Source organism: Pan troglodytes, chromosome 18 (genome assembly GCF_028858775.2).
Source record: "Pan troglodytes isolate AG18354 chromosome 18, NHGRI_mPanTro3-v2.0_pri, whole genome shotgun sequence".
Classification (NCBI taxonomy): domain Eukaryota; kingdom Metazoa; phylum Chordata; class Mammalia; order Primates; family Hominidae; genus Pan; species Pan troglodytes.
In genome coordinates this window covers 79,291,030-79,306,296 of record NC_072416.2, presented here as the reverse complement: position 1 = coordinate 79,306,296, position 15,267 = coordinate 79,291,030, and the positions used below count along the sequence as shown (strand labels likewise).

At 50.4% G+C, this 15,267-nt stretch overlaps 1 protein-coding gene across 1 annotated transcript in view; it reads left to right on the top strand.

Annotated features, from left to right (window-relative positions):
• LOC454266 (polycystin-1-like protein 2) overlaps positions 1 to 15,267 on the top strand; it is a 101,201-nt gene that overhangs the window by 57,447 nt on the left and 28,487 nt on the right. Inside the window, 5 exon segments of the mRNA XM_054668490.2 lie at positions 3,135 to 3,358; positions 4,942 to 5,151; positions 7,121 to 7,217; positions 10,947 to 11,084; positions 13,998 to 14,183. Coding sequence (XP_054524465.2) covers positions 3,135 to 3,358; positions 4,942 to 5,151; positions 7,121 to 7,217; positions 10,947 to 11,084; positions 13,998 to 14,183 — 855 coding nt within the window.

Here is a 15,267-nt window from a genome sequence, read left to right as displayed (position 1 = left end):
ACACGCCTGTAGTCCCAGCTACTCGGGAGGCTGAGGCAGGAGAGTCACTTGAACCTGGGAGGTGAGGCAGGAGAATCACTTGAACCTGGGAGGTGGAGGTTGCAGTGATCTGAGATTGCACCACTGCACTCCAACCTGGGTGACAGAGCAAGACTCCTGTCTCAAAAAAAAAAAAAGGGGGGGTGTTAAAAATTAGCTGGGCGTGGTGGCACATACCTGTAATTCTAGCTACTTGAGAGGCTGAGATAGGAGGACTGCCTGAGCCTGGGAGGCAGAGGTTGCGGTGAGCCAAGGTTGCACCACTGCATTCCAGCCTGGGTGACAGGGTGAGACCGTGTCTCAAAGTAAAAAAAATATAAAATAGGGGTATTGATCCACCAAGCTCGTTGGCTTATTGTGAGGGCTGAATAAGATTGTAAGACATGTAAAGTATTTAGATCCCAGCCTGACACAAAGCAGGTATACAGTAAGTGGTGTTATGATTGGCAGTGATGTTATCTTTGAGAAACATTAGCAGAAGCCTTGCAAAATAAAGTGTTGACTTGGAATCTTCAGCTGAGGCTTCAGTGAGGGAGCCCAGTCAGGAGGGTGAGGGAGGAGGCTGTGAGTCAGAGGAAGGTAGGAGTTGACCTCACCATAGCCATTTACCCAACACCCTAACCTTATCTGAGTCAGGGCTGGAGATGCGTATACCTGGCTGTAACCAAAATGCAGGTTTAGTTGCTTGCCATTTGCAGAGTCCAATTAATCAGAGTGAGATCTGGTATTTAAAAAGTGACTCTTGACCGGGCGCGGTGGCTCACGCCTGTAATCCCAGCACTTTGGGAGTCCAAGGCGGGCGGATCACGAGGTCAGGAGATCGAGACCATCCTGACTAACACGGTGAATCCCCGTCTCTACTAAAAATACAAAAAATTACCCCGGTGTGGTGGCGGGTGCCTGTAGACCCAGCTACTAGGGAGGCTGTCCCAGGAGAATGGCGTGAACCTGGGAGGCGGTGCTTGCAGTGAGCTGAGATCGCACCACTGCACTCCAGCCTGGGCGACAGAGTGAGACTCTGTCTCAAAAAAAAAAAAAAAAGTGACTTTTTTAGCTGGGCATGGTGGCATGTGCCTGTAGCCCCAGCTACTTGGGAAGCTGAGGTGAGAAGATCACTTGAGCCCAGGAGGCAGAGGTTGCAGTGAGCCAAGATCACGCCACTGTACTCCAGCCTGTGGGACGGAGTTAGACCCTGTGTCAAAAAGAGATTGAGGTCGGTGGGTGGAGAGAGAGAGAGAAGTAACTTTTTATTCCAAAGCTAGCTTAGGGGAAGAAGTACAGGCTTCCTGACTTAAGGATATCACTACACCTCTGAGGCAGAAAGCAGGGATTTTAAAAGGAGACTTGGCATGAATGGCAGGGAGGAGAGGAAGCAAGCCAGTGGGGGTCGGCGTAATGCACTTCAGTGAATTAGAATTATCTACCAGGAGGTCCAGCTGGCACCTTCCTGGGCAGGGCTAGCCTGTAAAAGTGGCTGAAACTCTCAAGATGAGAGACAGTTTCGTCGGAGGCGTTCTTTGGGTTGCAGATGGACTGCTGTCTCTCAAGGCAACCTCCAGGTGGGATAGTGTTCTGCCTTGGAGATGCTAAGTACAGTTAGAGAAGCTTGTCCTGTAGGTGAAGGGAAGATACAAGATTATAACTGCATTTCTTCTTTTTTTTTTTTTTTTTTTTTTTGAGACGGAGTCTTGCTCCGTCATTTTGATCATTTTGACGCTGTGTCGCTGTGTGGCTTCATCTCATCGTTTGCTCTAAGTTTATATGTTTGAGACGTTTCATAATTTTTTAAAAAGCTAAAAACACAAGATTAAGGATTACACTATATTGGCCAGGCGTGATGGCTCATGCCTGTGATCCCAGCACTTTGGGAGACTGAGGCTGGCCGATCCCCTGAGGTCAGGAGTTCAAGACCAGCCTGGCCAACATGGTAAAAATCCGTCTCTACTAAAAATACAAAAAAAAAAATTAGCTGGGCATGGTGGCGGGTGCCTGTAATCCCAGTTACTCAGGAGGCTGAGGCAGGAGAATCGCTGGAACCTGGGAGGCGGAGGTTGTAGTGAGCTGAGATTGCGCCACTGCACTCCAGCCTGGACGACAAGAGCAAAACTCCGTCTCAACAAAAAAAAAAAAAAAAAAAAAAAAAGGGACAGGATTACACTATATTTGGCACTAGACAAAACAGGGTTTAAATTCAAGTCTTACCATATTAAAGTATTTGCTTTAAAATACTCTGGGCCCAGGAGGTGGGGGAGTCAGGGGGGTGAGGGCGGGCACTGTGGCTCACGCCTGTAATCCCAGCACTTTTGGGAGGCCGGGGCGGGCGGATCACCTGAGGTCGGGAGTTTAGAACCAACCTGGCCAACATGGTGAAACCCCATCTCTCTACTAAAAATACAAAAATTAGCTGGGCGTGGTGGCGTGCGCCTGTAGTCCCAGCTACTCAGGAGGCTGAGGGAAGAGAACTGCTTCTAGAACCCAGGAAGTGGAGGTTGCAGTGAGCTGAGATAACACCACTGCACTCCAGCTGGGGAGACAGAGTGAGACTTCACTGCAAAAAAAAAAAAAAAAAAAAAAAAAGCTCCAGGAGAAGAAAAGAGATGAGACAAGATTGGCCAAATGTTGGTCATTGTTGTAGCTGGAGTGATGAGTATGGGATTCTCCTCTGTTCTCTTCATGTGTAGGGAAATTTGAAGAATGACTCTGATAAAAATCTAAAAGAGAAACATCGAATCCTAACTGGCTGTGTGACCCTAAAACCTTACTCCGTCTCTTTGAACCTCAGATTTCTCAGGGCTTGGCACATAGCAAGCATTTCGTACTCAGAAGCTGGTACTATTACTGTTGTGTTTTGTGGGGGGAGGTTTGTTTGTTTTGTTTGGAGACAGGATCTGGCTTTGTTGCCCTGGCTGGAGTGAAGTGGCGCCATCATAGCTCACTGCAGCCTCGCCCTCCTGGGCTCCAGCGATCCTCCTGCCTCAGTCTCCCGAGTAGCTGGGACCACCTGCACATGCTGCCCCACCTGGCTGTTGTTTGTATTGCAGCTGGTTTGCTCTGTGACTCAGCACAAGCTGATCGCTTTCTCCTTTGTCCTCCAGAGAAATCACAGTGTCCCAAGCCCAAGGCGGCACGGAGTGGCCCCTGGAAGGACAGCGCCTACAGGCAGTGTCTGTACCTTCAGCTGGAACACGTGGAGCAAAAGCTGCGGCTGGTGGGGCCCCGAGGCTTCCCTCAGCCCCACAGCCATGCCCGGGCCCTCAGGCAGCTGCAGACCCTGAAGGGCGGCCTGGGGGTACAGCCGGGCACCTGGGCCCCTGCAATGCCAGGTAATCCACTTCCCTCAGCGCTGAGTGGGTGCCTGGCTGCCCCAGCCTGGGGCCCTCTAGAAAGGGCATTCTGAACAATCTTGGAAGGATGTCCACCCAGACCTCACCGGGCAGAAACAATGCAGGATTCCTGCACACATTCAGGGAGGCCGGGTTTGAACAGGTCTTTTTGCTGGAAGGCATTCAGGGCCCTTTGTACCGCACGTTACACTCACAACAGTGTTCCTGTGGGCTGTTTCCCATCTGTGCACTTCACTCTTGGCCCGGCTCCTCAACTTCTCAGGCTTAGTTTCCTGATCTGTAAAATGGGAATGATGATGCCTATCTCTTGATTCAAACTTAAAACAAAATGCATTTTTTAAGATAACCAGTGAACTTTGAATATAGACAGGTTACTAGATGACATTTAAAAATTACTGTTAATTTTGTTGTGTGAAAACAGCATCGTAATTCAGTAAGAAAATTGCCTTTTTTTTTTTTTTTGAAACAGAGTCTTGCTCTGTCACCCAGGATGGAATGCAGTGGCGTGATCTCGGCTCACTGCAACCTCTGCCTCCCGGGTTCAAGTGAGTCTCCTGCCTCAGCCTTACCCGAATAGCTGAGATTACAGGCGCCCACCACCACACCCAGCTAAATTTTGTATTCGTGGTAGAGATGGGGTTTCACCACGTTGGCCAGGCTGGTCTCGAACTCCTGACCTCAAGTGATCCACCTGCCTCAGCCTCCCAAAGTGCTGGGATTACAGGCGTGAGCCACCACGCCTGGCAAAAATGGCCACTTTTGAGATGCTTTCTGAAGTGACTAGGAATTATTTTGTATTATGTCTGGAATTTATGTTGAAATTTTCCAGCCAAAAACAAAAACAAAACAGGGCTGGGGGGCAGATGAAATAAGTGTGACAAGGGGTGATAGTGGTTGCCAGCTGATAAACACCTGGGTGTTCACTGTGCTTACTAATTTTTGTATGATGAGAATTTTCTTTCTTTTTTTTGAGACAGAGTCTTGCTCTTGTTGCCCAGGCTGGAGTGCAATGGCACGATCTCGGCTCACTGCAACCTCCACCTACTGGGTTCAAGCAATTCTCCTGCCTCAGCCTCCCAAGTAGCTGGGATTACAGGTGCCCGCCACCACGCCCGGCTAATTTTTGTATTTTTAGTAAAGACGGGGTTTCGCCATGTTGGCCAGGCTGGTCTCGAACTCCTGACCTTGTGGTCCACCCTCCTTGGCCTCCCAAAGTACTGGGATTACCAGCATGAGTCACTGCGCCCGGCCGAGAAAACTTAAAACAAAATTCTATGGTATCTGCCTTCTAGGCTTGCCCTGAGCAATAACAGAGCAAATCTGTGTGTAGCATTTAGTGCGGGGACTTGCCCCTACTAAGCACTGAAAAAGTGTAACTGCTTTTACTCCACAGACTATGGCATAGACCTTTGAGATAGGTATAGATTACAGAGAAGGAAACAGAGGATCTGAGAGGTCCAGGAGCTTGGCCAAGGTCATGCTGATCAGAGTAGAGTGGGGTTTGACCTTGAGATTGCCTGGGGGTGTGGCCACCCTAACTATGTCTGTCCACCTCCTTTGCAGCGCTCTTTGGGTGAACAAACCCCCACAAGGCCTGCCCTGGTGGTGCATCCTGGTGGGCTGGCTCCTGGTAGCGGCCACCAGTGGCGTGGCGGCCTTCTTCACCATGCTCTACGGCCTGCACTACGGGAGGGCCAGCTCCCTCAGGTGGCTCATCTCCATGGCTGTCTCCTTCGTGGAGAGCGTGTTCGTCACCCAGCCCCTGAAGGTCAGGACCCTGCCTCAGGCACCCGCCCTCCTCCCCTCCACCCATCCCTTCCCTACCGCCAGCAGTCTAGTCCCTGGGCTTTCATTCCTTTATTTATTTATTCAAGAAATGGACCTGGAGCACCCCCTCTGGGCAGGCCCAGGGCAGGAAAAATAGCCCTATCATATCACCCGAGGTTACCCTTGCCCTAGGGTATACATATATATGTATAAATAAGACCCTATTTCCTCATTGTTAACATCCATTTGATCTTGAGACAAGACAACAATTTATGTAGCTTGTTATTCATTTTTTTTTTTCTGAGTCTGCTTGCAAGGGAAAAGACAGCAATTTAAAGGAATTTTCCCTTTGGAAAAAACACCAAGTCATTATATGTGTGCCTGAGTTAGAAGCTACACTCCTATTCCTGAGATGTAAAATTACGCAAAAGAACATGTTAAGAGTCAAAGAAATTCTGGCTCGGCATGGTGGCTCAATGCCGGTAATCCTAGTATTTTGGGAGGTTGAGGTGGTAGGATCGCTTGAGTCCAGGAGTTTGAGGCTGCAGTGAGTTGCGATTGCGCCACTGAACTCCAGCCTGGGCGACAGAGCAAGACCCTGTCTCAAAAAAAAAAAAAAAAAAAAAAAAAATCCTTGGTCAGGCAGCTCCCATGAGACCAGCTCGTGGTGATCTGTCAGCCTGGGATGGTGGAAAGAAAAAAATAAAGAAAGAAATCCTAAATCCAGGCGTAGAGCAGAGGAGGCAAGGTGCACAGTTTCCCTTGGAAGGAGTCGGGCAGTGGGCAATCCCTGGGGAACCCCTAAGGGTAAGAGATACTGGGTTGGGGTGTAGGGGAAGCCACAGAAAGGAGGAGATATTTAAAGCAAATCTTGGTTGGGCGCGGTGGCTCACGCCTGTAATCCCAGCACTTTGGGAGGCTGAGGTATGTGGATCACTTGAGGTCAGGAGTTCAAGACCAGCCTAACCAACATGGAGAAACCCTGTCTCTACTAAAAATACAAAGTTAGCCAGGTGTGGTGGTGCATGCCTGTAATCGCAGCTAATCCCAGCTACTCAGGAGGCTGAAGCAGGAGAATCACTTGAACCCGGGAGGCAGAGGTTGCAGTGAGCCGAGATTGCACCATTGCACTCCAGCCTGGGCAACAAGAGCAAAACTCCATCTCAAAAAAAAAAGAGAGAAAGAAATTACAAAATTAGTCAAGCGTGGTGTTGGGTGCCTATAATCCCAGCTACTAGGGAGCCTAAGGCAGGAGAATCACTTAAACCCAGAAGGCAGAGGTTGCAGTGAGCCTAGATCATGCCATTGCATTCCTGCTGGGGCAATAGAGCAAGACTCCATCTCAAAAAAAACAAAGCTCATCTTTACACCTATGGGACTTTGCCAAATCCCCTCTCGTCCCCCGTTCTTCCCTGAACAGCCTTTACCATAAGACTCAAAAAACATCCAACACCTCCCTTCAACACTAGGCTCGCAGGATACTAAGAACAGGGCTGCGTCTTGAGCCTTTCTGCTCCCCAAGTGAACCACAGGATCCTCCTGTGTTTGTGCGGAGCAGGCGCAGAGATCACGTGGCTGAGGCCTTGCAGCTAAGACCCTGCACCTGAGCGCATTACTTAATACTGGAGGAAAGGGAAGGAGCAGGGTGGGGCAGGATCCCTGTGCTGAAAGCCCATGGGGAGAGCAATTCTCCTTGCAGAGAGATCAGAGACCCCTCAGACAGGTGAGCGGTAGTAGGTGGGAAGGCTCAGGGGAGTTCTAGGACTGGCCAGTTCCCCGTCTGGTCTGCGAGCCAAGGCCTTGCGGTCCAGCTTCATGACCACCTCCCATCTCTGCAGAAGGGAGCTGCATTCCCCCAAAACATAGGGCCCTCCCCAACATACAAACGTGGCCCCAAGCCCCACATGCTCGCAGATGAGGGGTTGAGAGTTACCAGAGTGGGTTCGAGGACCTCCCTGGGTATTTTTCAGGTGCTGGGATTTGCTGCTTTCTTTGCACTGGTCTTGAAGAGAGTGGACGATGAGGAGGATACTGTGGCCCCGCTGCCAGGACATCTGTTGGGCCCAGGTAATGTGCCTTGGTGGCTGGAGGCAGGGTCTGGCCAGCTGTGGCCCTGATGAGGCTCAGTGAGCCCTGCAGAGTGCAGCCTGTCCGGGGTCCTGGGCCTTGGGCCAGCTCCCCAGACCTTTGTTCCTCATCAGCTTTTCACCCCCAGTTTGTGAGCCATCCCCAAAAGAGCCAGGAAAAAAGTGACTCCATTGTCTCCTGAGTATCTGTGTTTGTTCGTTCCCTGGCATTTCTCCATGACACCCAAGTATGACCTGCCAGCTAGAAGAGTTGCCTCAGGGACATAGCTGTCCACATGGGCGGTCCTTCTCTGTGTAATTCCAAGCAAGCAGCTTTCTTCTCCGAGACTCAGGGCCCTGGGCTTTAGAACAGAAACTAAAACAAGAATCAGTTTACACGAGGCTACAAAAAGTGGCCGCAAATTAGAATTTTAGGACAAAGCTCTGCAAACTACAGCTAGGGGGCCACATGTCTCCTGCTGCCTGTTTTTGTAAATAGAGGTTTGTTGGAATACGGCCACACTCACCCCTGCTCTAGGAGGCCACTGGCCAGTCCCCATCCTCCCAGCCTGACTTCTCACTTCCCAACCAAAATTCCCAAGGGTGGTGACAGTAATGACAAAACAAACATGCAAATAAAACTGAATCAATGTGGAATCATTGAGGCAATGGTCTTGCCTTTCAGGGAAAATAAAATAGAAACAAACAAACCAAATGCCATGCACGGGCCTCACAGTGCAGTGCGGCTACCTCTTCAGGGCCTGTATTCTTCCATTCCAGGACAGCGTTTTAGATTTGCAGATCTGAGAGGTCCATTAAAATCTTCTCAATTCTCCACAGAGATGCTAGCCTCCAGACCATTAAATATTCATTCAGTCACCCCTTTGGCAAGTCCTCAGGGAGCACTGGCTGCAGGCCAGGCCTTGTGATGGCTTGGGAATATAATTTACATAAAATTCACCCATTGTAAGTGCACAATTTGTTGATTTCAGTAAATGTATAGGGTTATGTAACCATCACTGCAATTCACATTTAGAAGAGCTTCATCACCCCAAAAGGTTCTTTGTTGCCCATTTAAAGTCAATCCCCACTTCCAACCCCAGTCCCTGCCAACACAGCACCGACTGCAGGGTACAGGTTGCTGCCTTTGGAATGAACAGCCCATCTGGGGAGATGGCATCAACCAGGTAAATGCACAAGGAGACATATAAGTGTGAATTATGGTAAGAAATAGGGGTGGGGAAGATCAAGAGAGGGCAGGCCTCTCTGCTGCGGTGGTGCCTAACCTCTCTGCTGAGAACGGGGGAAGGGAAGGACTGCACACTCAGCACCTGCAAAGGCCGCGAGGTGGGACAGTGGTGTCGTTTTATTGCAGCCATTTTATAGCAACCATTGACAGTGTGTCTGGAGCATGGTGAGTTGGGTGTGGGGGAGAATGGTTAGAGATAAGAGTAGAGGGGGTGGGCAACAGGTTGTCAGGGTCTTATAGGAGCTGGGGAAGGCTGGGATGTGGAAGGGCTTTACATATGAGAATGATGATCTGTTTTATGATTTGTGTGTGTGTGTGAGAGAGAGATGGAGTCTTGCTCTGTTGCTCAGGCTGGAGTGCAGTGACGTGATCTCGGCTCACTACAACCTCCACTTCCCGGGTTCAAGCGATTTTCCTGCCTCAGCCTCCCAAGTAGCTGGGATTACAGGCACCCACCACCACGCCCGGCTATTTTTTGTATTTTTAGTAAAGACGGGGTTTTGCCATGTTGGTCAGGCTGGTCTCAAACTTCTGACCTCAAGTGATCCGCCCGCCTTGGCCTCCTAAAGTGCTAAGATGACAGGCGTGAGCCACCGTGCGCAGACGGTTTTGAAAGAACAGGAGGCCCAGTGGCTCATGCCTGTAGTCCCAGCACTTTGGGAGACTGAGGTGGGCAGATTACTTGAATTCAGGAGTTTGAGACTAGCCTGGGCAACATGGGGAAATCCCTTCTCTACCAAAAATACAAAAAAATAGCCTGGCATGGTGGTGCATGCATGCAAACCCAGCTACTCGAGAGGCTGATGTGGGAGGACTGCCTGAGCCCGAGGAGGTCAAGGCTTCAGTGAGCTGTGATTGCACCTCTGTACTCCAGCCTGGGCAACACAGCAAGACTGCATCTCTACAAAACAAGTAAAATGAAAAACATTTTATTTTTATTTTTTAAATTTTTTTTGTTAAAAAAATTTTTTTTTTGAGACAAAGCCTGGCTCTGTCACCCAGGCTGGAGTGCAGTGGTATGGTCTCGGCTCCCTGTGTAGCAGGACGAGCCGCAGACAAAACTCCTCAGACACTGAGTTAAAGAAGGAAGGGGTTCATTCGGCCGGGAGCATCGGCAAGACTCCTGTCTCAAGAGCCGTGCTCCCCAAGTAAGCAATTCCTGTCCCTTTTAAGGGCTTACAACTCTAAGGGGGTCCGCGTGAGAGGGTCCTGATCGATTGAGCAAACGGGGTACGTGACTGGGGGCTGCATGCACCGGTAATCAGAACGAAACAGAACAGGACAGGGATTTTTACAATGCCTTTCCATATAAGGTCTGGAATCTATAGATAACATAACCTGTTAGGTCAGGGGTCGATCTTTAACTACCAGGCTTAGGTCAGGCAGGCCCAGGCCTGGTTTCGGGTCTGGTTCCTTGGTTTCGGGTCTAGTTCTTAGGCGCCAGGCTACCTGCCTTTAGTTTCGCTTCTCTTTCCTTTTCTGAGTATAAAACAATATAAAGCAGTATGAGAGGATCCGTCTCTCTTCTCTCACCTGCAACCTCCACCTCCTGGGTTCAAGTGATTCTCCTGTCTCAGCCTCCTGAGTAGCTGGGATTACAGGCGTGCACCACCACGTATGGCTAATTTTTGTATTTTTAGTAGAGATGGGGTTTCACCATGTTGGTCAGGATGGTCTCGAACTCCTGACCTCAGGCGATCCGCCTGCCTCAGCCTCCCGAAGTGCTGGGATTACAGGCTTGAGCCGCCATGCCTGGCCTTAAAATGAAAAATAAATAAAAATTTAAAAATTTAATTTAAATTGATGAGGCTGGACACGATGACTCATGCCTGTAATCACAGCACTTTGGGAGGCCGAGGCAGGCAGATCACTTGAGATCAGGAGTTCGAGACCAGAGTGGCAAACATGCCGAAACCCTGTCTCTACTAAAAATACAAAAATTAGCCAGGCATGATGGCACGTACCTGTAATCCCAGCTACTCGGGAGGCTGGGGCAGGGGAATTGCTTGAACCCGGGAGGTGGAGGTTGCAGTGACCCGAGATTGTACCACTGCACTCCAGCCTGGGCAACAGAGTGAAAACGTGTCTCAAAAAAAAAAATTAAAATTAAAGCTAAATTTTAAAAAATGAAGATACTAGGTAACAGACATGAGAGGACTCTGAGATATTTGTCACCCTCATCCTCGAATCCATCAGTTTTGGAGTGTCGGGGAAGGCAGTGCAGGGGCCAGAAAGATTTCAGGGAGGGGAAGACACCTCTGTGCTTTCCCTATGGAGAGTCCTCCAGATGGAGGAGGCGTGGGACTCTAGGCCCTGGGAGAACATGGACAGAGGTGTGGAGGGTAGAGTTGGGAAACGACTCCCAAGGAAGAGGAACGCAGAGCCCATTGCAGCAGGTGAGAGAGGGGCCTATGGTTGCAAATGCAGAGCCTGTCCTCCTCTGCCCACCTGGGGGCTGTCCTGGTGTCCTTCCCTCCACAGACCCCTATGCCTTGTTCCGAGCACGAAGAAACAGCAGCAGGGATGTCTACCAGCCACCTCTCACCACTGCCATTGAGAAGATGAAAACCACCCACCTCAAGGAACAGAAAGCATTTGCCCTCATCAGAGAAATCCTGGGTAGGCATCCTTCCCACTCGCTGGCTCTCAGCACAGCCTGAAACAGACAGACACCCTTACGGTGCTATTTTTGATAAGTCCCGCTTGTCTTTTGGGCCTCAGTTTCTCTGGGTATCAGCACACTCCAGCTTCTCCCCTACAATTAAAATCCTTCGGTCGCCTCTCATGACCCTTACGACAAAACTCAAACCGGCTCCTGTGGCTCTACCCGCTTCAAGTGCCCGCTCCCGGCTCCCATGACCCACGTTGTCCTCACATTGGCTTCTATAGCACCTGCGACCTGCACCCTGTCCCCACCCCAGGCTTCTGCCCAGGCAGTTCCATCTCATCGGCCTGGAGTCTGCTCACTCCTCCTCCCCAGCTTTTCTTCTGCCTAATTCCTCTTATTCTTATTTATTTATTTGTTTATTTTTTTTTTGGAAACAGAGTCTCACTCGGTCACCTAGGCTGGAGTGCAGTGGCACGATCTCGGCTCACTGCAACCTCTGCCTCCGGGGTTCAAGCCATTCTCTCGCCTCAGCCTCCTGAGCAGCTGGGATTACAAGCGTGCACCACGATACCCGGCTAAATTTTGTATTTTTAATAGAGACAGGGTTTTACCATGTTGGCCAGGCTGGTCTCGAACTCCTGGCCTCAGGTGATCTGCCTGCTTTGACCTCCCAAAATGCTGGAATTACAGGCATGAGCCACCATGCTCGGCCTTTTTAAAGATTTTTAATTTTTTTTTTTTTTTTTTGAGACAGAGTTTTGCTCTTGTTGCCTGAGCTGGAGTGCAATGGCACGATCTCACCTCAATGCAACCTCCGCCTCCCGGGTTCAGGCAATTCTCCTTCCTCAGCCTCCCAAGTAGCTGGGAGTACAGGCATGCGCCACCATGCCCAGCTAATTTTGTATTTTTTTTGGTAGAGATGGGATTTCTCCATGTTGGTCAGGCTGGTCTCAAACTCCCGACCTCAGGTGATCCACTCGCCTCCGCCTCCCAAAGTGCTGGGATTACAGGCATAAGCCACCACGCCTGGCCTAAGATTTTTAAATTTTTTATTTTATTTTTTAAGATACAATTTTACTCTGTCATTCAGACTGGAGTGCAGTGGCACAATCCCGGCTCACTGCAACCTCCGCCTCCTGGGTTCAAGCGATTCTCCTGCCTCAGCCTCCGGAGCAGCTGGGACCAGAAACGCACACCACCATGCCCAGATAATTTTTGTTTTTTTGGTAGAGACAGGGTTTTGCCATGATGGTCAGGCAGATCTTGAACTCCTGACCTCAAGTGATCTGCCCTCCTTGGCCTCCTAAAGTGCTGGGATTACATGCGTGAGCCACTGGGCCTGGCCTAATTCCTCGTATTCTTTAAATCTCAGCCTAAACACTGTGTCTGCAGCGTGGCTTCCCCGGCCCAGCTGGTCAAAAGCCTTCACACCTCAGGGAGCCTCTGAGTCTGGATTTCCCAGAGCAGATTTGGGTGCAAGTAGCTGATTTGGGAGGTAGTCCTGGAAAGCACTGGTTGGAGGAGAAAGGGCAGCAGAGAGGGAAGGAAGCCAACAGAGGGTACCTGACAGGTGGGTTTTAGGTGGGCCACTGGGATTCAGTGCCACTGTGGACCTTGGAGAGAGCATGTAGTGCATGCCCCCAAAGTGTCCTACTCATTGGCGTCTGTTCAAGTCTTCTGAGGTGGTTGCAGGGAGAGGGGAGCGTCTTGGAATGCAGATTCCCAGGCCCAGGAACCAGAGGTTCTGGTTCACTAAGAACCTGATCCCTCATGTTATTGTGATGTCCACCCTCCCACACTAAATATCTGCACCTAAAGGATCCTCTACGTCACACTCACCTGTCTCCAACAAGACAGGTGAGCACCATGAGGGCAGGAACGTGTTTGTCTTCACCACCGTACCCTCAGCCATGCAACGTGGCAAATGCCCCATTTTTAAAAATTCTATTTAAGAAATGCTTAATGTAGCAGACACTCTTTTTTTGTTTTTTGTTTTTCTATGTTTTTTTGTGAGATGGAGTCTCGCTCTGTCACCCAGGCTGGAGTGCAGTGGCACGATCTCAGCTCACTGCAACCTCTGCCTCCTGGGTTCGAGCAATTCTCCTGCCTCAGCCTCCCAGGTAGCTGGGACTACAGGCGTGCACCACCATACCCGGCTAATTTTTGCATTTTTAGTAGAGGCGGGGTTTCACCATGTTGGCCAGGCTGGTCACGAACTTCTGACCTCAGGCGATCTACCCGTCTTGGCCTCCCAAAGTGCTGGTATTACAGGTGTGAGCCACCATGCCCGGCCTGCAGACACTGTTTTATGTGATTTCTAATTTTTTTTTTTTTTTTTTTTTTGTGAGATGGAGTCTTGTTCTGTCACCCAGGCTGAAGTGCTGTGGCATGATCTCAGCTCACTGCAACATCCGTCTCCCAGGTTCAAGTGATTCTTCTGCCTCAGCCTCCTGAGTAGCTGGGATTACAGGCATGCACCACAATGCCCGGCTCATTTTTGTATTTTTAGTAGAAACAGGGTTTCACTACGTTGGCCAGGCTGGTCTTGAACTCCTGGCCTCAAGTGATCCAAAGTGCTGGGATTACAGGCATAAGCGACCACTCTCGGCCAGTACTTTCTAATATTAACTGATCCCCTCATCACAGAATGGTTATTCCCATTTCATAGATGGGGAGAGAGAGGCATGGAAAGATAGACTCACCTGTGAAGGGCGCCTGGATGAGATGTGGCAGAGCTGGGATTTGGACCCAGGCAGGAGATCCCATGGTCTGTGACTTTACTCCTCTCCGCCGCCTCTATAAAGATTGGTTCCATTGTCACCACAGGGGCAAGGGGCTGGTCTAGGAGGCCTTTCCATTTCCTGACTTGGACTGGGTGGGAGTCGTGGATCCTGCCTGACCAGGGACTGTGCCTCCCTCCCCAGCATACTTGGGCTTCCTGTGGTTGCTACTGCTGGTGGCCTATGGGCAGAGGGACCCCAGCGCCTACCACCTCAACAGACACCTCCAGCACAGCTTCACCAGGGGCTTTTCAGGTGTGCTCGGCTTCCGAGAGTTCTTCGAGTGAGCCAACACCACCCTCGTGAGCAACCTGTATGGTCACCCCCCAGGTAAGTCCTGCAGCCCTGGGGCTGTGTCAGCCTCCTTGTGCCTTCTTCTGGCTAGGAACAGACGTGGGGCACTGTCAGCATCAGCCTCATAAGAAAACCAGGCCAAGTGTGGTGGCTTACACCTGTAATCCTAGTACTTTGGGAGGCTGAGGCGGGAGGATTGCTTGAGGCCAGGAATTCGAGACCAGGCTGGCAACATGGCAAGACCCTGCCTCTTTGAAAAATACAAAAATTAGCTGGATGTGATGCCTCATGCCTATAGTCCCTGCAACTCAGGAGGCTGAGATGGGAGGATTGCTTAAGCCCAGGAGGCAGAGCCTGCAGTGAGCCAAAATTGCACCACTGCACTCCAGCCTGAGAGACAGAGCAAGACTCTGTCTTAAAAAAAAAAAAAAAAAAAAAAGAGGCCAGGTGCAGTGGCTTACGCCTATAATCCCAGCACTTTGGGAGGCCGAGGCGGGCAGATCACTTGAGGTCAGGAGTTTGAGACCAGCCTGGCCAACCTGGTGAAACCCCGTCTCTACTAAAACTACAAAAATTAGCTAGGTGTGTTGTCACGTGCCTGTAAACACAGCTACTTGGGAGGCTGGGGCAGGAGAATTGCTTGAACCTGGGAGGCAGAGGTTGCGGTGAGCTAAGATCACGCCATTGCACTCCAGCCTGGGTGAAGAAGTGAGACTCCATGAAAGAAAGAAAGAGAGAGAGAGAGAGGAAGGAAGGAAGGGACGGAGGGAGGGAGGGAGGGAAAAGAAAAGAAAACCAGTAAAACCCCAGGCGTGGTGGCTCGCAGCTGTAATCCCAGCACTTTGGGAGGCCAAGACAGGTGGATCACGTGAGGTCAGGAGTTTGAGACCAGCCTGGCCAACGTGGTGAAATCCCATCTCTACTAAAAATACAAAATTAGCTGAGTGTGTTTGCACGTGCCTGTAGTCCCAGCTACTCAGGAGGCTGAGGCAGGAGAATCGCTTGAACCTGAGAAGCGGAGATTGTAGTGAGTTGAGATTGTGCCCTTGCACTCCAGCCTGGGTGACAAGAGTGAAACTGTCAAGAAAGAAAGAGAGAGAGAGAGAAGGAAGGAAGGAGG